General features: G+C 29.6%; 1 protein-coding gene across 1 annotated transcript; it reads right to left on the bottom strand.

Moving 5' to 3' along the window:
- Positions 1-1720: 1720 nt before the first annotated feature.
- On the bottom strand, positions 1721-19406 carry LOC145628104 (uncharacterized). The gene is made up of 12 exons (XM_081680428.1): positions 19337-19406; positions 18133-18194; positions 7400-7481; positions 6599-6828; positions 5529-5715; positions 4764-4897; positions 3932-4044; positions 3010-3274; positions 2771-2923; positions 2592-2671; positions 2126-2175; positions 1721-2048 (listed from the first exon to the last, which is right to left on the bottom strand). Exons 1-12 carry the CDS (start codon positions 19404-19406, stop codon positions 1846-1848), a joined length of 1629 nt encoding a protein of 542 aa, XP_081536554.1. The 3' UTR covers positions 1721-1845.
- Positions 19407-21350: the final 1944 nt, after the last annotated feature.

Below are 21350 nucleotides of genomic sequence, written 5' to 3' on the forward strand. Positions count from 1 at the left end.
GTCATATGAAAAATTTGTGATTTGTGTTTTAAAATACTAAATATAGATATAGATATAGATATATATAGATGTTATATGTAGCTCTTAGCGCCAGTAATAAGCATTGACTATATTTCCTTATTTGGTAGTATTCTTTAAAGAATGCACGACAAACATATGTTACAATTTCTTTCCTTGCTCAGTTTCTTATACGTTTTTAGCCCATAGGTCTTGTATATCATTTTCATTTGTAAGTACACATGTTATGTTATATTGTGAATTAGAATTATTTATGAGCTAATTGATCGTACAATGGTTTATGATTTAATTAATCGTAAAATGATTGTTCATGTGACAGCAAGTCCTACCCCTTTTTTTTCTTTTAATGCAAATTAAAAACAGGCCAAGCCTAGAACAAAACAAAACTAAAAATGTGAAGAAGCCACCCCAGCTATATCCTCCTAAGATCGAGTTTGAAATATTTTATATACAACTGGGTGCACCTTACACCCATCTAATCTAACGTTATTTCTTGCTCTTTATTTGATGATTAAATGAAAAACAATCGTCAAAATAAGAACAAAATACTTATAGGTAAACCATGCACTTAAATGTATAGAGAGCTTGGTTTATCTAAATAGTAGGAGCATCAAAATAAACCACTTCATATTAGAGAAGGATTTTTTTTTTGAAAGATATAATAGAGATGATTTGTCATTTTTTAATTTTTATTTTTTTATTTATTTTAACCTTCTAGTTCTTATAAAATTATAATGCATCAAACTTTCAAAACTAGAAAGAAGTATTTTTTGTTTGAGGATTTTTTTTTTTGACACAATAGAGAAGTTTTTTTTTTTTTTTTTTTTTTGAAAGATATAATAGAGAAGATTTGTCATTTTTTATTTTTTTTATTTATTTTAACCTTATAGTTCTTATAAAATTATAATGCGTCAAACTTTCAAAACTAGAAAGAAGTATTTGTTGTTTGAGGATTTTTTGTTTTTGACACATTAGAGAAGTTTTTTTTTTTTTTTTTTTTTTGAAAGATATAATAGAGAAGATTTGTCATTTTTTATTTATTTATTTATTTTAACCTTATAGTTCTTATAAAATTATAATGCGTCAAACTTTCAAAACTAGAAAGAAGTATTTGTTGTTTGAGGATTTTTTGTTTTTGACACATTAGAGAAGTTTGTTTTTTTTTTTTTTTGAAAGATATAATAGAGAAGATTTGTCATTTTTTATTTTTTTTTATTTATTTTAACCTTATAGTTCTTATAAAATTATAATGCGTCAAACTTTCAAAACTAGAAAGAAGTATTTGTTGTTTGAGGATTTTTTGTTTTTGACACATTAGAGAATTTTTTTTTTTTTTTTTTTTTTGAAAGATATAATAGAGAAGATTTGTCATTTTTTATTTTTTATTTTATTTATTTTAACCTTATAGTTCTTATAAAATTATAATGCGTCAAACTTTCAAAACTAGAAAGAATTATTTGTTGTTTGAGGATTTTTTTTTTTGACACATTAGAGAAGTTTTTTTTTTTTTTTGAAAGATATAATAGAGAAGATTTGTCATTTTTTATTTTTTTTATTTATTTTATCCTTATAGTTCTTATAAAATTATAATGCGTCAAACTTTCAAAACTAGAAAGAAGTATTTTTTGTTTGAAGAAAATTGGAGAATCGATTTAAAGGTTTTTAACCAACAATATTTTTCCCGCACAACGAACAGTGAGGAAATATTTCACCGTATCAAATATCCTCTAAAACTCGGAAATATTAAATATTTTGATACAAAATCTGATGCTGTCCTAAAAATCTCATATGATTTAATATAAACTCTATATACAACCTTAAAAAAAACTAATATAACGCCATAAATAATAATACTACAATTTGTATTAAAAATATAATGATGAGATTATGATTTGGAGGGCAAGTTCCACTATGGTGGAAATGGTTGATCCAATGTCGAAAAATTTCGATTTCTTCATCTCTTTGCTCCTTCAACCATTTCGGATCCACATATTCAATATTTGGAGTGGTCATATCCAAATAAGTTGTACCTAAATTAATAGGAAATATGTATTAAAATTCAATTAGATTAGTAATGACATAAATTCTTAAATCAAAATGCACATACCTTTAGTAGCTTTGATCGCAACTATTGTTTCAGAAAGATCATCCATTATCCTAAATAAATTTATAAATAATATTTATCAAAACAATTAATCAAACAAATAATAATTACACAAACTTTTTAATAAAACGGATGTTCAGTAAATTACTGAACATCCGTTATAAAGTGATAATAAAATGCGCAAAAGTTATACTAAAACGCATAAAAGTTACTCTGACATACATAAGAGTTATTTATGCTTCATTGATAAATTTGACAAAAGTGACTAAATTTGACAAAAGTGACACTAAATTTGACAAAAGTGTATCCGATGTACAGTAAATTACTGAAAATCGGGTGTATACAAAAGCTTCTGTAATAATTAAACTAGCTTTTTTTTTAAAAAAAAAAAGGAAATTAAGTTAGCTATAATGGTCCAACTATATATAAAATTTAATGAAATTTTTATCAAATTATAATCTTTACTTACCCTCCACTACAGAATGGATCTCTCAATCCGTTGGAGAAAATTATATTTCCTCCGAATCCAGTGAGAGATTCTTTGATAGTCTGACAAATTAAACAAGATTCAACAAAAAAAAAAAAAAAAAATCATTAATAATAAAACCAAAAGTCCAAAATTACTAATAAATCATCGAAATTACATACCTTCCTACTGAAAAATTGAATGGGTGTATATGGCCTTGGAGAGACTCCAAATCTCGAGTGGCATGATTTTTCAAAAGCTTTTAAATCAAATGGTCGGGCAGGAAGCATTGTTTCCTGACGACATCCCACTGGAAAAATCAGCTCGGTACATCGCTACACCCCCAAAAAATTAAATAGTAAAATAGAAGAACATTATCTGACGAAAACTCATATTACGTAATTAATACTAGATGAAATACCTGCCATTCCCAGGCGAAAATGAATTCGGAGTATGGCTCGAAAGGGGATTCAATTCCATGAAAAAAAGACTGCAAACAATCCCCTACCTTCTGTTTAGATAAAAGCCCCTGTGCTACACCTTCAATGGAATTTCCCCCACTACTGAAGGTAGTAATCTCTCCGCAGAGAGATCTTATCCCATGATTTCCTGGCACGTCGTATTGTGCGGTCGTGGTGTATAACTGTGCGAGCCACTCTTTCACCTCCTCAGACGACTTTATAGGCCTACTATATTTCTCATTAAATATTCAATTACATGTTATTTTTATTTTTTAATACCTAATTTCTTTAGTACATACATAATAGATATACACCATACCCTAAGGATTATACTAAATATTACTTGGTATAAAGTGTTAGAGACTTGAGAATGAGCGTCATAATTATATGTTACGTTTTAATCAATCAAAAAATTGTACAAGTATAACCTAAGAGATTACATGGAGTCACACACGTAGAAAGAAATATATTTATTAGGAAAATTAAATTATTTTAAAGTCCAATTAACATGGTATTCAAATCTGTAAAAAAAAACAAGAAAATTTCTATAATACCCCACTACTTGTATGATCACTATGTCACTAACTAGTACTGTGAACTTGCTTGCCAATTTTTGGATACCTTATTTTCACGGGTTGTGCTAATTGACAAGGTCATAGGCTTTACACATGTGAATCCTACAAGTAGAAAGCTTTTTTCACTAGAAACGTGATTACTGATTAGGCAAGAAATCTTCATATAGTAAGCATGTAACATGAATTGGAATAAGCTAGATATAGAAACTAGAAATATGTTGGTCACATAACTTTTCAACAAATCACATTAATTAAGTATAAATGCATAATTCTAAATAAATTATAATACTATCATATATAAGTTTACCTGCAAGTATTGAAAGCAACACTGAGTTGCGCTAGGCCGTTGGGTTGTAACGCCAGGTTGTCGATTTCTTTCCAGGACCGACGTATTACTTCATAGCAGTTTCTGTCTATGTCCTATGAAGTTATGATAACAAATGTTAGTTATTTTATATTATAAGCCAAGTGGCCAAGTAAACATGTATTCTAAAAAGCTTTAGGGCCTGTTCTCATAGACTGAACTTAGCTGAACTGAACTGAACTGAGCTGAGTTGAACTGAACTGAACTGAACTGAACTGAACTTATTAATTAGTTATTTTTAACTACGGATTAGTGATCGATTATTATTATTATTATTATTATTATTATTATTATTATTATTATTATTATTATTATCATCATCATCATCATCATCATCATCATCATCATCATTATTATTATTATTATCATTATCATTATTATTATTATTATTATTATTATTATTATTATTAAATGTTATTATTATTATTATTATTATTATTAAATTTTATTATTATTATTATTATTATTATTATTATTATTATTAAATGTTATTATTGTTATTATTATTATTATTATTATTATTATTATTATTATTATTATTATTAAATGTTATTATTATTATTATTATTATTATTATTATTATTATTATTATTATTATTATTATTGTCGTCGTTGTAATAAGAGCTTAAAAGAATGAAATTTGGCTTTATATCATTAGCAATATCATTAGACATAAACTGAACTGAACTGAACTGATTAGAGCTGATCTGAACTGAACTGAACTGAACTGAAAATAAACGTATGAGAACAAGCCCTTAGTGTAGCAAAACAATACCTGAAAATCTTGGCTTACAATAGTGCAATATCCATCCGGTGATGTTGTATTACCATACAACATCAGCGGAGTAGACGAGGCCAGTGCACCAATGGCTATCTCTGGGTATTTCAAACGAAACCAGGTAGCCAAGGCTAATTCAAAAAAAAAAAAAAAACACAAGTTAAGTACTTTAGTAAACAAAATTATAGGGCATATGGCTTAAAATATTAAATTCTAAAGAGCTGAGTACGTTCGTTGTTGATAAAATTGATTATGTTTGATTTTAACAATAATGAACACTCCATTGCATGTATAAAGACATAATCAAATTAAAGGTGCAACAATAATAGAAGGGACGTCATAATTCACTAATTTAGGTAATAATTTTGTAAAAGTTGGGACAGGTCAATTACAAAACTACAAAATTTGTTCCAAATTTTTTGATTGGATGTTTGATATACTTCTGGTTGCATCTATATATCCTTATGTTGATCATAGAAACGCGTATTTCCCTTTAAGTGATTTATTTATAATACAATTCTACTAGAAGATGAAGCGAGCTTTTGAAAATACATATAGGTGAGCCAATTTGTTTAGTCCTATATCTCATTTTCTTAAATGTTGAAATAATTTAAGGTTTTACGTTAGAAGAATTATATTGGCAATAATATTGTGATCCCATATATTTATTCAAGGTAATGCATCTACACTGCCAGTATATAATATTTTCTATAAAAGTTAATGAATTACGGAGTATAAAATATGGATTAGGTTATTACGTACCTCCACCATAGCCGAAACCTGCAACTATCACTGGCGACCGATGTGCAGAGTAATTGGTCTTCAAACTCTGAATTATGTCTGCACAATCTTGTAATGCCTGGTCTGTGGTTAGGAATTTCCTAACCTGATGATCTGCCATCGCTGCTTCTATGGTGCCTAGCGGAATCGATTGGCCGTAGAAGCGATGCTTGAGGAGAGGGGGTGCCAAAGAACAAAGTAAATAAAGTTAGATATTAATAATTAACAAAATGTGACAAACACTTAATATACTTCGTACACATTTTATTTGATGTTACTCTTTACAAGCTCATTTTTTTTATTTTATTTTATTTATATAATGTAAATTAAGTTGTTGTAAAAAAAAAAAAAAATATTTGATTGTTTTGTCTAGTCCAAGAAACGAATTCCAATTTGGTTAAATCTGTTTAAAATTAATTACAAGCAGATTATAAATGTGAATTGTGATATCAAATTCGTCCAAAAACAACATGGGATAAATACATATTTACTTTTTGTTGTCCTTGATCGACTTTTTAGTTAAACTGAACTTTTTAGCTTTTACCATTTAAAACAAAAATGTTAACTATAATTCAAAGGGGTTAATTAATATGGAGCTATGAAATGGGGTACTTTAGTCGTTACTTTATACCCACTCATTACAATTGATGAATGTTAACTAAAATTCAAAGGGGTTAATTAGTTTACCTTATTAGGTACGAGTTAAAGTGGGTATAAAGTACAATCAAATAAGTAAATAATGCCATTAAATGATGTACTAGTTTAATAATAATCTTAATTAATCTTTGTTGTCAATTAATTTGTTTGAATGAAATAATATTATATACACATTGTCACATTGTATATAGTTTATAAAAGATAGTGTCAAACCAAATTAGGAAATAAATTATACCCTTTTAAGTTTTAATTCATGCCTTCAATATCATATTGTACATCGTGATGAACACTTTGCAATTAATTATATCTTTAAGACTATTTAGCTAATTAAAAATTCTTAATTTTATTGTCATTAACAAGTTAAAAATTGTAATTGACTAGAATTGATTACATACCTCAATGTGAACTAACATCGCTTGAAATTCGGCTGCGCTTTGATTCAAAACCCCGAATTGCTCCGGCGGGTAGATTTCGCCGTGTTCTTCGCCAAACAACACAAAAATGGGGGATCCTACTTGTGATCCTCCCCATAATGTATCGTCAACTAGCAACCTCTGCGTAAATAAGAGGTTGCTAGACCCAAAGTGATCCAACTTTTGGGTATAATTCAGCAATTTTAGCTCACCTACACCATAAAAACAAAAAGAAGTATAATGATCAATTTATAGCTTTAAAGGAGACTATTGGTATTAAAATTAAAACAATAATTTTTTTCTCCTATCTTCGTTCATATAATAGTTTGCTAGTTTTGCCTTTTTTTTTTTTTTTTTTTTTTTTTTTTTTATTTTAAAAACCGTTAGTTCTTTAATTAGGACACAAGTTAATGAGTTAATTATGATTTTCTAAAGTTTTAGACTAACCAAATTAATTGTATGTAATGCTAATCAACTTAATAATAGACAGTCACATGCTAGACCAACCAAATTAAGAATAGAAGTTTGTGTCAAATAATAATTTAATCAAATATAGACCAAATTAATACAGTACGGAGTACTAGACAATCAAATACTAACAAGTAACAACATTAATAATAAATGATCATATACTAGACTAACCTTCTATTTTAAAAAATTAAAAAAAAAAAAAAATGCTAGACTAACTAAATTCAGCAAGTAATACTAGATAATCAAATTTTTACAACATCTCAACCAAAATTAAGGTAGAAAAAAATAACATTTGAAATTTCGAAATCTTACTCTTGCCCGATGATATCCAAAGAAAGGTTATAAGTATGAACACGATTCGACCCACGATATAGGCAGCAGCCATTTTGCTAAACTGTTACAAAACAGCAAGCATTAGGAAGAATTGAAGAATGAAGAAGATAGAAATGTTAACTACCAAATAAATATTTAGTGCAACCAATAAATAGTTTTGTTATACTACATAGGTAAGATTAGCTATCTATTTAGAATAATAATAAGGAAAATTTGTTTTAAAAGACCTTTTAAATACAATTCTTTGCGATGAAATTCCAAACTGATGAAAGGACCTTTTAAAATAGTTTGTTGTGCCTTAGGAATTTTTACGCCGAGGTGAGAGAGTTGATCACAAAAGTTCGATTTTGACAAAAGTTCGGCGTTGACCACCACCGTGCGACGCACGTGACTTGTTTAACCTTAAAATTATTTTATTTTTTTTTTGGTTTTTTCCCACTTTTCCCCCTAAACTCTTAATTTTCCCCAATATCTCTCTCTCGATCCTCTGTTTTCTACTTCTTTGTTTTCTGAGTTGGAGCATCAACGCATATTTGTAGTTGTTTAGTAATCACAATGAAATGTATAGCCTTATTAACAAAACCACCATGAAGATACACAAACAACAGAAAATATGGGATTCCTTTAACACATCTTCATGAATTATCCCTTCAACTATACATATTTCAGCCTTACTATGGTGAACCTCATCAGAACCTTATAATCATCGTTTTCGCTATCGAAACCGAACACCAAAGTCTTATCATTTTCAGGGTTATGAGTATGATTGGGGAGAGTTTTTTTTGTGAGATTTTGTCAGTGGCTTGAACAATTGATATCGGACGAATGATCAGAGGAGTAGGAGGGTAGAAGATTATTACGATTGGAATTGGAAATTTAGGTTGGATTGATACATATACAAAGTTTGATTGAAGGCGGGTTTGATTGAGATAAAGTTTGATGAAATTTGGGGTTATGAATTTAGAATATCCTTCCTTCTCGCGAACAATGGTATCTATAAGCTGAATGTAACTTTAAAAAATAAAAGATAAAAAAGATAAAAGAGAGTATTGTGGTGAAGTAGAAATTAAAACCAAAATGTAGAAATTGGCCCTACAAATTATGAAGAACACTGTCTTGATTATGAAATACGGAGTAGAATTTTTACCTAAAGTAAATATTGTAAGTGTAAACTTGATTTTAATAGATTGTTATGAAATGGATGGGCAAATCTTTTAAAGATGATTGAAACATAACATTGGAAAAAATTTAAAAAGTAAAATGCATTATGCATGTAATATATATAATTTCTAACTTGTCAACACATCAATAGTCACTCTTAAAGACAAAATTTAAAAGTGTACAAACTATCAATTAAACATGGTTTCCATATCAAGGGGAGTAGGGACTGCTATTATATGGAATTTGGTTCCAAAAGATGATGGACCAATTTATTTACATGCTATAGTTAAAAAGAGGGGAATGACTTATTAAATTATGATTTATATCCTCTCAAAAAAAAAAAAAAATTGTAGTTTATAATATGTACATCCATCTTCATGCATAAAAATACTAGGTTATGTCAAATTAAAATGAAAGAAATTGGTGAAAACCTTGATATGATACTCCCGGAGCGGAGTTGGTGTGCACCTTGTGGTCGATTTGCCTCAGCTCTTATGGTCACAGGGGTCGTCGACGCTGCGTCTAGTTAACCATCCAACGAAGATCGATCGATCACTGAAGCTGAAGCTAGGGAGAGAATGCACCAAGATTGTCTGCTGATCAAGTTACACACCACTCAGTAAAAATTCTGTGGAAGAAAATAGCTAATAAAGGATGAAAAAGTTACCTTAATTTTTTTTTATACAAGCTTAGCTTAAGGTCATTTGTATGTAAAATGATAGAAACTTGTACATAGTAGTAGCTAGATATTATTAACGTTGTCCAAATAATTTGAGACAAGGAGGAAGATCAAACACAAGTAAGTGATAAGAAGGCTTTAATTAAAAATAGTGATAAGAAGGCAAGGTTTTTCAAGATTTTGTGTGGAAGTTGTTTGATGATGGACTAATATATATATAGAGAGGGGATAATAATATATAGATAACACATGTATGAGTATAATAATTTCTTATAACTTAAATAGGATTTTTAAAAAATAATAATAATGTTCAAATAAAACAGGTCTCTTATGAACAAATTTAAGGAAAAGTAAAACCCAGGACCTAAGAGACCTGTTATATATAAAACAGGTCTCTTATGTACAAATGTGAGGAAAAGTAAAACCCAAGACCTAAGAGACCTGTTATATATAAAACAGGTCTTTTAAGAAAAAGTAAATCCCATGACCTAAGAGCCTGTTTTATATATAACAGGTCTCTTATGTTTTTTAACATGAAAAGAAGCACGCTTTGTTTGAATTTGGTGTGCGCCTTATGGGCAAAGGCAACCTTTAAGAGACCGGTTATCTTAGATAACTGGTCTCTTTGAACAACCTTTTTTTTTTAACATTCCTTCAAGGGTAGCTGTGCTGCCCCTTGTGCCTTAGTGGATTTGCCACTGACTCATGTCACTCAACATTTTTTTTTAAGAAATGATGATATTGCATGCATTTAAGGTAATACTGTTGTTGCAACTTGGACTCTTGGAGTAGTACTAATTTGGCTACAAGCTTGAATTCAACACAAATAATTGTGGTTTAGCATTCATCCCAAAAAAAAAAAAATAGTAACCTAATATATTAATCCTTAGTTTATACGTAGTAACACTTAGCCACTAGATTCATTTGTTAAATGATAGTACGTAGTAGTACTTAGATATTGACATCCAAATAATTTGCGATCATACATATACAAAGTTCACTAAGTGGTGTGTCCCTTTTTTTTTTTTTAGGAAACTTAGTGGTATGCAGTTAGCTAAGTAGTAAAAATTCTCTTTGATGGGGCTAAGTTACAGACCACCAAGATTATTAACTCACAATTTTATTCAATGATATTTTGAAAGTCCCTTTTTTTTGTACTTTTTTTTTTAGCTATATACGGTGTATCAGTTTTTAAATCATGATAAAGTTTTATGAGTAATAAATTTGATTAATTTATTTTAATCATATAAAGTATATCCTATGACTTTCAAAACTAAAAAGTACAATTTTGAGAACTACAAAGATACAAAATGGGCCCAATGATTGCCTTTTGTTTTACTCAAGTAAATCGGTGAATGCAGTTAGCAAATATTTATTAGTCCTTCATTTCTCTAAATTAACCGCTCTATCTTTTTTCCTATATACTAAAATAAGCAATTACAACTTTTCACATGCATCTAGTGCAATAGTGCATGCAATTTATATTACATCTTTATTTTTAATGTATTTAAAAGTGCATGTGATTTATATTGTTAAAATGATAGTCCATCCAAACCTGAATCAAGCTAATCTCCCAACAGCCTAATAAGAGTAATAATGATGTTATAAATGTATGCAAAGTAAAGCATGCATGTGATTTATTTCACATGATTACCTTAAATTAGAAGCTTAAACTTTTAGATGAGCTAGCTCATTATAGTAAACTTTAAACTTTTATGTGAATCATTATACAATTCTCTAGCTAGGATTTAGGTAGCCTTTAATTTCTTTGTTCCGATCCATTAAAAATATTAACTCCTTATTCCATCTAATTATGACAACATAAGTAATTTTTGTTGTTGTAGCTAAACTAATTAATTATGATCTTAATTTTTTAAAATACTAGTAAATTGTACATATGAGATGTCCCTAAATGAGAGAAGATGTATGACTAATAAGACTTATATTAACACCATCAATATGTCAATACATATAAGTAATTTAAATGCAAACGCACTAAGATATTGATCCTTTTTTTTTATAGTATAAGATCTTTTTATTAATTCAGATAGGTTGGGTTGGAATCTTGAAAAAAGACTGACCTAACTTCTAATTGTATCTTTCTTTTTTTTTTTAAATAAATAAATAGTTTAAATCAAGTTGGTTGTTACTTGTTAGTACGTACACCTATTAGGTTATATTATCAAATATCAATTGCCATGGTTATTCTACACGACACTGTCTTATATTTCCTCATAAGTAAAAATACAAATGTAAATATCTAACAAATCCCACATTGGTCACTACACTCCACCTTAATTATAAATAATAAAAATATATATTTGAAAGTAAAGTTTCAAAAGTGAAATAATGTATGTGTCAACTAAAGTAAACTTGATGAATGTATAATCGTAATTCTCATAGGTCGATTTTAAGTCATTACATAGTAGTTTGATCTTTTATGGATGATTTTTTTTAATAAAAAAAGACACACTTTAATTAAATGACGGAGAAAGTACAATGACTACGAAGTATAGTGTGATAAAATGTGTCTACATTTGGTCACTTTCGATAACAAAATTTAGAAAACTACAAATTACAAAGTAAACATATTCTTGACAAGGTAGGGGACAGATTATATGGAATTCGATTCCAAATGGCTAGGGAAACTTGATTTGTTTTATTCTTTTCATTGAAAAGAGGGGAATAAGTCATGTTCAATTATTTACATCCATAAATTATATACCTATTCCATGCATAAAAGTACTAGGTTACATCAAAATTTAGATTTTTTTTCAAAGTACTCGATTAGAATTTAGGAAGTTACAAGTACTTCTTACACATGTGGTCCCTTTTTTTAATAAGTGCATACAAATAAAATTTACTTATGTGTTTTTTAGTTCTAATTTTTTGTTTTTTGAAAACTTTTTTTAGCTAATTTAATCGTCAACTTGTAAAGTGTAAAAGAAATTTTTAAAAAGAGTATACTTTAAATTGATATCGGGTTAATCTTGAAATTATTGTTAGATTAATTAGAACTCTATTTGTTTTTAAGGGAAAAGTCAATAATGCAGCTAATGGAACAAGGCAATAGGAACCTAGGAGGTAATTAATTTTCTTATTTGCCAAATCAAAAGTTGATTATTTATGAAGACACGTAAATACATATACATATGCATCTTATAATATTGTATTCGACTATTCGGGCTATAAAATAAAAAGAAAACACATACCTTAAATGAATGCATAAAAATCCCGTAAATCAACTAAATGTTACTCCGTACAAGTAATAAATTGAGAACTAACCCACATTACACATTAGAATAGATAAATTCCCATTTTATATTTTATAATCTATTTTAGGAACGTTAGTTTATTAGCCAATTTGACTAACAACATTTTCAACTAGTATTAGCTATACTTGTATTGTTAATCTGTGATGGTAATCCTTAAGATTATAAAGAATAGAGAAGTCCAACTATAAAGAATATTTACAAACATAACTGATATAAAATAAGAATTTGCAAAAGAATATATAAAATTATTTAGACTTTAATTAAAGATAATTAATGTATATATACGAATTTGTAGTACTAAGTAAGCCTTATAAATTAAATAAGACAATAACCGTATTATTGGTAGGTATTAGTTAAGTGTGAAAGTTTTGATAACATATTTTTCTTTGTTTTTGGTGGAAATGAGAAGCTTAATTAACTAGTACTCCATCTATATAGCTGCTAGTAGTCACCCACTCACACAAGAATATGTTGCATTTGGAAAATAAAGTGATGCACAAGCTTTACTCATAATACCTAATAATGTCACTTTTTTTTTCCTTATGAAACCCTAAGAATGTGAAAATATTTATGGCTAAAAACCAAAGGACAAGTTCAATTCACATGTTGATATTGATTTTTTCTTAGGATTTTTCATTTTTTTGGTTACTATATCGTCAACTTGTAAAGAGTACTTGTTAGTTTCACAAGGACATCTTATTGTTTTCAAACTCCCCTAAAAAAGATGGGGCTCTTTTTTTAAAACCAATTAAACATAAAAGGTTTGGAATAAAAAACATGGGTTTTTTTTTTCTAAACCATTTAAACTTAAAGGGCTTGGAATAATAAAAGAAAGGATTCATATAATCTTAAAATTTTTTTTTTTTTTTTTTCTGATTTTTCTTCTAACCAAGGTTTCCTCTTCTATATAATTCAAGAAATTAAATTGGGTTCTTATAAATTTAAATGATAAATATATTTAACTACTAATACAACTTACAATCATTAAAAGCTGATGATTAAAAGCTAAATTGAAACTTATTTTACTCACCTTAGATGAAAAGCTACTAGACAAGGAAGCGAAGAGGGCAGGAGATGGTGCTAGCTTACGACGTTGGGTTCGTGCAGTGTGATTGAGCTGCTCCGGCACCGAAGATGAGTTCGGCAGTGTGGTGATATACTACGTACAATTCCGCATTTGAAGTTGGATATATGACTTATATCGAATGATTGTTGTTCATAGTGATCAACAATGCAAGTAACTAGAGATGAATTGAATAATACATACACTATATGAATAATCGTACTATATATTTCGATATAATAAAATTGAAAAAGTTGAATGGGTGTTATAAACTTATAATAATTAGCTTATAGCTTGTATGAGTCCATGCAAGTAAATGGAGTTGAAAAGGTTTAAAATGGAGTTGGAAATTGGGGGAAAAAGAGCTATGTTGCAAACTGATTGAAGATAATGCAACTAGACAAGAGTCCAAGGTGTACTCTTCTATTTATATGGCTAATAGGGAAACAAAAGTAGAGATAAAGAGAAAAGAAAAGGAAAAGGTTATTGAAAAATATTGTCTCACAAAATTGAATGGTCCAAAAGAAATACTATGTAAAACAAGCTAAGGATTTAATAAAATACACATTGGGAGTTTGAGATGCTTTAAATAAATTAGACTCTGAATTTTTAAGAAAAATACTATAAGATGAATTAATTTTTTATTTTTTTAAAAAATAAGATCATATATTTTAATAACGTTTTATTAAGGGACAAAAATATGGGTTGTCTTTAATTTTTTGAAATGACTCGATTGGAATCGGACGTTGTTGAGTTGTGTAACTTTATTGTTAAATTGTTTTTCTTAAAATGGTGCACTCAACTAACCCAATATTAGTCTTTGTTCTTTGTTAGATGATTAAACTAACAATAATCATAATAAGTGGAGGCCAACATCTTCCCTTTTCTTATCTTTGCTTTTTTATGTAAAAAAAAAAAAAGAAAAAAAAAAGAAGAAGAAGAAGAAGCCCAATAGTCCTAAAAAAAAAAAATCAATGCAGTGGATTACTTTTAAAAAAGAAATTAATATTGTGACAAGGAGAAAAAATAATGTCGTGACGAGGAGGAAACTTGTTGGAATTTTTAAAGTCTCATTCTATTCTCTAAAACTCTACTTAGCTTTCACCTACCACCTGAGTCTCTTATTCAATTTTACATGCTAATACATGTATGTTTACTTTTATCTCCTACTAATGTGCTTTAACTCATGCTTGTTTTTCTTATAATATGTTCTACATTTGTACATTGTTTAATTAATAATCATTACACATAATCCCTATTTGAAGTTATATTGGAATGAATTGTATTGGAGCAAACAATATTGATTTCTCCATGTAAATTATTAATGCATGCTAACATATTTAAAGTAGGAAGTGTGTATTTTGATTAACAATAGAAAGCACACTTCACATAGTCACATGTTATGCATAACACCCATATAACTCTTTAAAGTTTGTAATTAACAACTAATTGAGTAATAATTCCAAATAATATGATGTAAATCATTTTCTTCCCATTCTTGTCTTTCACATGGTGACCAAATGTCTTTTCCCCGAAATAAACATAATCTCTTTGTTTTACATTTTCACCAAATTGGTATATGCATTATTCCATAATTTGTTCCACTTGAAAATTTGATATTAATTAGATGATGGTTGTGAATTGAAGGATGTGTGTATTTAAATTATTTACCGTTGCACATTATTTCTTGATTTTGAAGGAATTTTTTCTTCTATTGGATTTTTCTATACTCAAATCAATTGTGTTTCATGGAAATGTTTTACACAAACTTTTTAATAAAACGGATGTTCAGTAAATTACTGAATATCCGTTATAAAGTGACAATAAAATGCGCAAAAGTTACATTAAAACGCGCACAAGTTACTCTGACATACATAAGAGTTATTTATGCATCATTGATAAATTTGACAAAAGTGTACTCGATGTACAGTAAATTACTGAAAACCGGGTGTATACAAAAGCTTTTGAATGTTTTATACTCAAATCAATCGTGTTTCATGGAAATGTTTTTTTAATAATAAAAAGGAAGAAATAACTTTAAAAAAGTGGTCTGAAAATACCCTAATTTAGCTTATTTGAGAAAAAAGCTATTTTTTTTTTCTATACAACGTTTTTTTAAATATTATTACTATTTCAATTCCTTCAAAAAAAATAAAAAATATGACTGTTACCCAAAAAAAAAATGCAATAGTACAGTAATTAACTAGGTTAGTTCTTGCATCAAATTAAAATGGAGCATCTGCTAAGATATTCCATTAATTTACTTTTGCCCTCTCCCCAAATGTCTTTTTGACGAAATGAACCTTCATTTTTACATTTTCACCATTTTTCAATAAAAGCTAAACTTTGAAAAAGATACACCCATATATCATAAAGCAAAATAGGTGAGTATGAAAACCATAATTGTAAAATTTTGACAGATTATGTTACTAAATTTAGCACCCAATAATTCTTCACTTATTCAATATGTTGACATATTTAGTGAGTATTTTATCTTTTGTTAATAGTTGCTTTTCAATTTCATGTCCTTTAATATAATGATTCAAACTGTTAATGATATTATGCTTGATATTCTAATCTATTGTAGAATAGGTTGATAGTTGGATGAAAGACTAAAGACAGCTAATACGTTTCCGTTTTGAATTTCCAAAAAAAGTAAATAGTGCTTTTAGGTCTTACTAATTAATTAGCCTGACATTGTAACAATGATAATTTATAAGGTTTTTTTTTTTTTTTTTTTTTTTAAAGGATGATAATTTATCATGTTGAAGAGAATTCTATAGGGACTATGTGTGTTTCTAATTGACAAAGCAATTAACTAATTGGCACGCTATGATACCAATTGGCTGTTGGTGTAGTGGTGATTGGGACTACACTTGGTTGGGAGAATCCGTGTTCCATCCCCCACAACAACAATTGGAAGAAGACTGGAATCTAACCACGACCCAAAACTGATCCCCGAATCCAGATTAGTCCAAAAGGTGAACCGGGTGATACACCAAAAAAATTAGTACGCTATGATTAGAGTATAGGTTGTCTTTCAAGAAACTGATGGAGCCAACTGATCTGACGTAGTAGACGAAAATATATTAATTGTACAAAAGTTTTATTTTATTTTTTTGCTAAATGGTTTGAATTGGAGGTATAATTTCTTAACTAAGTAAAATCACTCACACTTAATTGTGTTTGTTTATCATGTTATCATCTTAGACTCATTCATATAGATAACTCCATATGCTTAGATCTTTATATATAAATACATCGTAAAATAAATATGAATTCTTGACTTCATGTGATAAAATGCCTAAAAGTCGTCATTCTCTTGAACTTTTTTTTTTTTTTTTTTTGAAACCTCATTCTCTTGAACTTGATTAGTGTAAATTAAATGAATTACTCTTGTATCTTAATTAGGATGAATTTATTTAATTTTGGTATCATCATACTTATATCAAAAAACATTGTACTTAATATCGTATTCTTCTTTTTATCGATAAGGTATTTTAGGATGTGATCAGTTGCGTAAGACTAGAAAATGAAGAGGTATAATATATTGATTATGTATTAAAGGGCATAGAGTTTGATGTTTTGTGTGTTGATCACTAGATGATTATAAATTGGTTGTATTCACTTTGTATATCACAAGTTGCTCCAAAAAACAAAATGTTATGGCTCACGAATAATATTTCAGCAAATGAAATGCTTGATGTCATTATTGGGTAATGACTGCTATTCTTTTTGAAGTAATATTTTATCCAAATATTCTTGAATGATTATATTGATCTTTTGTTCCAGCATTCCAAATTTCTAGTCTTCCACTTTTTTTCAAGGTGGATAACAATTTCGCACATTATTATTCTTTTTTTTTTTTTGAAGCACATTATTATTCATGGATACAAATACAACAATGCAATTACCTTTTGTATGACAAAATTCGTTTTTTTTTAGTAAAAAAAATTAAAAAAAAAAAAACTCTATACAAACAAAAATCAACCTCAATTCGGATTTGGACTCGCGTGAACATAATAATTTAGTATGACTCAACATTAAAAATTGACCCGATCCTACCCGACCTTCTTAGACCCAATCCGATCATCCGAATTGATATATCTAGTTGTACTAAATAGTGATATTAAAAAAAAAAGTAAAACATATACTTGTAATTTGTAAATCATTCAAAAACGGTAGAAGTATTTGTGGCATTGGACTTTGAAGTTGGGCCCATCTTGTTGGGTTTTCATTATTTAAAGAACACTTGTCACTTTTGAACTATTTGAACACTCTATTCCAAAGTTCAAGGAAAAGTGCAGAAGAAATTGTAAGGTACTTTGTGATGGTTTCCATTGCTTTTTTGTTTTCACCTTCAAGGGCAGAGCTGTCTTGGTGGGAAGTGTGCTTGCTGGCACGTTGTATGAGCTGGGTGGAACACTCTGGAAGCCCTTCGGGTGAATCACGAATGATCTTCCGGTTCGTCTACACTTGTGGAGTTGTGGTGTCTTGTCTAGTGGTTGAAACTTGTAAAGGCATTAGGAATTACCCATAATCCTGACCAAGAATAAGCAGCGGAGGACTGCCTGTGCAGTCCAACAGGCAACTTTCCTGCAGGAAACCAAACATGCATAAACAAATTAATGTTTCATTGTTAATCCTTTATATATCAAGCTCTCCCTCACAAAAGAACTCTAATATTAATAACTTTAACCACTCATCAACATGATATTTGTTTATTTTCCCATCACAAGATTTCTTTGGAAAACATTGTCGTCAAAATGTCAATGAAGAGTTGTTAGAATAGATCATTGGTCCTCGAATTCTATCTAGTGTTATATGGAAAACTATGCTTTATCTCTTAGGTTGAATCCTTTACACTGCTCTCACCTCCTTGTCTTATAATGCTGCTTGAAAGCACGTTCCACCACGCTGAAATTCTTGATAAGGAATCGTGGTGGGAAGTAAAGTGATTAAGAACAGGTTGGCTCAGTTATACTAAGACAAGTGATGCATCAAAGTTGACATAATTATCATATTAGAGTCCAAACATCACATAAATTCTTCTCACTTAAATATATCAATAAAACAAAAAATGAAGCGGACCTGTAAGAGTTGAACATCTGAAATGTCTGAGCTAGTCCCCATTGAATCATTGATATCACATATTTACAAATGTTGAGCATAGTTAACGTCGCTTCCTTTCAAAACGGGATGTCAATTACGAGAACTTAGCGGAATCTTTTTCTTTACCATTTTTCTCCTCACTAACACAAGTTACTAATTTAAACAGGATGAAAAGCCAAAATTCTTTAGACAATGCTCAGTTCACATACCCACACAAAAATTGCAACAGGTTACTAATTTAAACAGGATGAAAAGCCAAAAATTGAACGATCAAGGGGTAAATTAATCAATAAATCACTGAAAGTCGATCTACTAAAACACACACACACAAAAAAAAAAAAAAAAAAAAAAAAAAAAAAAAAAAAAAAAAAATTATAAGAAAAAAAAAAAAAAGAAATGTTAACCTGGAACTTCTCTGTTAACTACATTTTCTATGGGTTTTTGATCCATGGCTTCCCTTTACCTGGAAAACACATAATTTCAACACTGAGCATGATTAGACTGTCCAACAAAACACTTCGATAATTTTCGACACATACACAACATGATCAATCAGTCACCAAATATAATTATTGACATAGCAAAATACACACAAATATAAATTCACTTTAGCATAGTAATCTTACCAAACCCGGCGAGCGATCTGATGCCCTCCCAAAAAGCAAGTATAACTGCATTAAATAACAGCAACGACATGGTCAACATAGCACAATTTTCTGAAAGGGGTATAATATGGACGGGAGATAGGCTGCTGCAGCACATCTGTATGTTTACTTGGCCTAGCTATGAAAAGCACCAAATCCAGTCTGACAAAGCCTGTTACATCAAAAATGCAAGGGGCAGCAAGTTTAGCTAATAATCCATGTCCAATCATAGTAAATTAACTCTATTGGAAATATTAGCCTCTATCTTCGTTGCAGTGTTGCACTCTTGCAAACTCGAAACTATTCCTAATATTTGGAATAAATCCAAGGCATAGTAGGAGCCCTACCCAACAAGGCACAGAAGTCAATATACACTAGCGCGTAGAATAGCATGATTGCATTAACTTCTAGTTCACTTGTGTGCACTCAAGCTACTATTATATGTAAGCAATAGTGGAATAAGAATAATGTTAGCATCCATAGGATTCAGGCGTTCACATTAGCAGTTGTTGTAAATTTGGCAGGAAGCAAGAAGCATTTGATAGTACAGTTTATAAGGTAACCTATAAATATCCATTGCTCCATTGTGGGTTTAAACCAAGCAGGTAACATATGTTGATCATGCATAACAGATCTATAAGTGTAATACAATAAAGCATATGACATATATGAGATAAGTGGAATAAAGGAAAAATTAATGGTAGCCCTAGGCACGTAATCTGTCATTTAGTTTTAAGGTGAGTAACAAAGCACTCTAGGAAGGCCAACATCAACTCTTTAATGAGTAAGATAACATATATTAAACCCATGCATAGATCCCTGATTTCCAGAGGCAACAATAGAAGCATGGAAGGTAATTCTGGCAGACCTATAAAAGATAGATACCTGGGCACTAAGAACCAGAGGCAATGTAGAAATTAATCTAGCAAAACATCCTCTTAATATTCAACATTAATGAGGTACCAAACCAAGAGCAGGTAACAAACAAGCACATATCGAAACCCTATTCTCAGCAAAAGGATGAACTTAATGGCAGTTTCTTCAGCCAACAAGTCCTCAATATTATTGAAAATTCCAGCTGACAGTGGGTCTTGCTGGTTATCTGGTTTTCTATTGAGATATTATCGTATATTAGGTTTGATAGAATATTTCCATATATTTATCTCCTATATTTTAGTTAATTTCCTAAGATCCTACGATATCTTTTGATACGAGGACTAGGACTTTGTAACTCTATATATTCCCAATTATAATCAATGAGAAGATAAGCAATTCTATTCTATTCTATTCTTTTTAATTTTTTCTTTTAGCCATGTTCGGCGCTGCCAGGGGGGTGATGTGCCTACATGGCAGTCAAAGCAGCCCCTAACCAATATCAATAATGAGCAGACTTCAAATCTGCAATTAAATTTCACCACCGACCACTCGAAGGTGCTTTCGAGTTTTTTGGGTAATGATAAATTTGATGATTCTTGTTGGATTATTGATACCGGAGCAACCCATCATGTTACCGGTAATAGTTCATGGTTGTTTGACACACACATCATTGAATGTCCGGTTGGCTTACCGAATGAAGAACGTGTATTTGCTACCTTGGAGGGTTCCGTTTGTTTGTCCGATAAAATCACAATCACTGGAGTTCTTTTTGTGCCTCATCTTCATTGCAATTTAATCTCTGTTACTCAACTTAGTGATCAATTAAATGTTGTTGTCCAATATAACTCATATATGTGTGCTATACAGGATCGACTGAAGCAACTGATTGGAACGGGACTTCGGCGAGACGGACTTTATTATTTTAGCAAACTGGATACTGTGCAACGTGTGTCTGTGGTTGAAGCTACATCAGAATTGGAGCTCTGGCACAAAAGAATGGGACATCCTTCAGAGAAAGTAGTTAAGTAGCTTCCTCATATTAACAATAATAAAAATGGTTTATCTAAGGGGTGTGAAGTATGTTTTCGTGCTCAACAACCTAGAGACAAATTTCCTCTAA

Source organism: Chenopodium album, chromosome 4, assembly GCF_948465745.1.
Source record: "Chenopodium album chromosome 4, dcCheAlbu1.1, whole genome shotgun sequence".
In the NCBI taxonomy this organism is placed as follows: Eukaryota; Viridiplantae; Streptophyta; class Magnoliopsida; order Caryophyllales; family Amaranthaceae; genus Chenopodium; species Chenopodium album.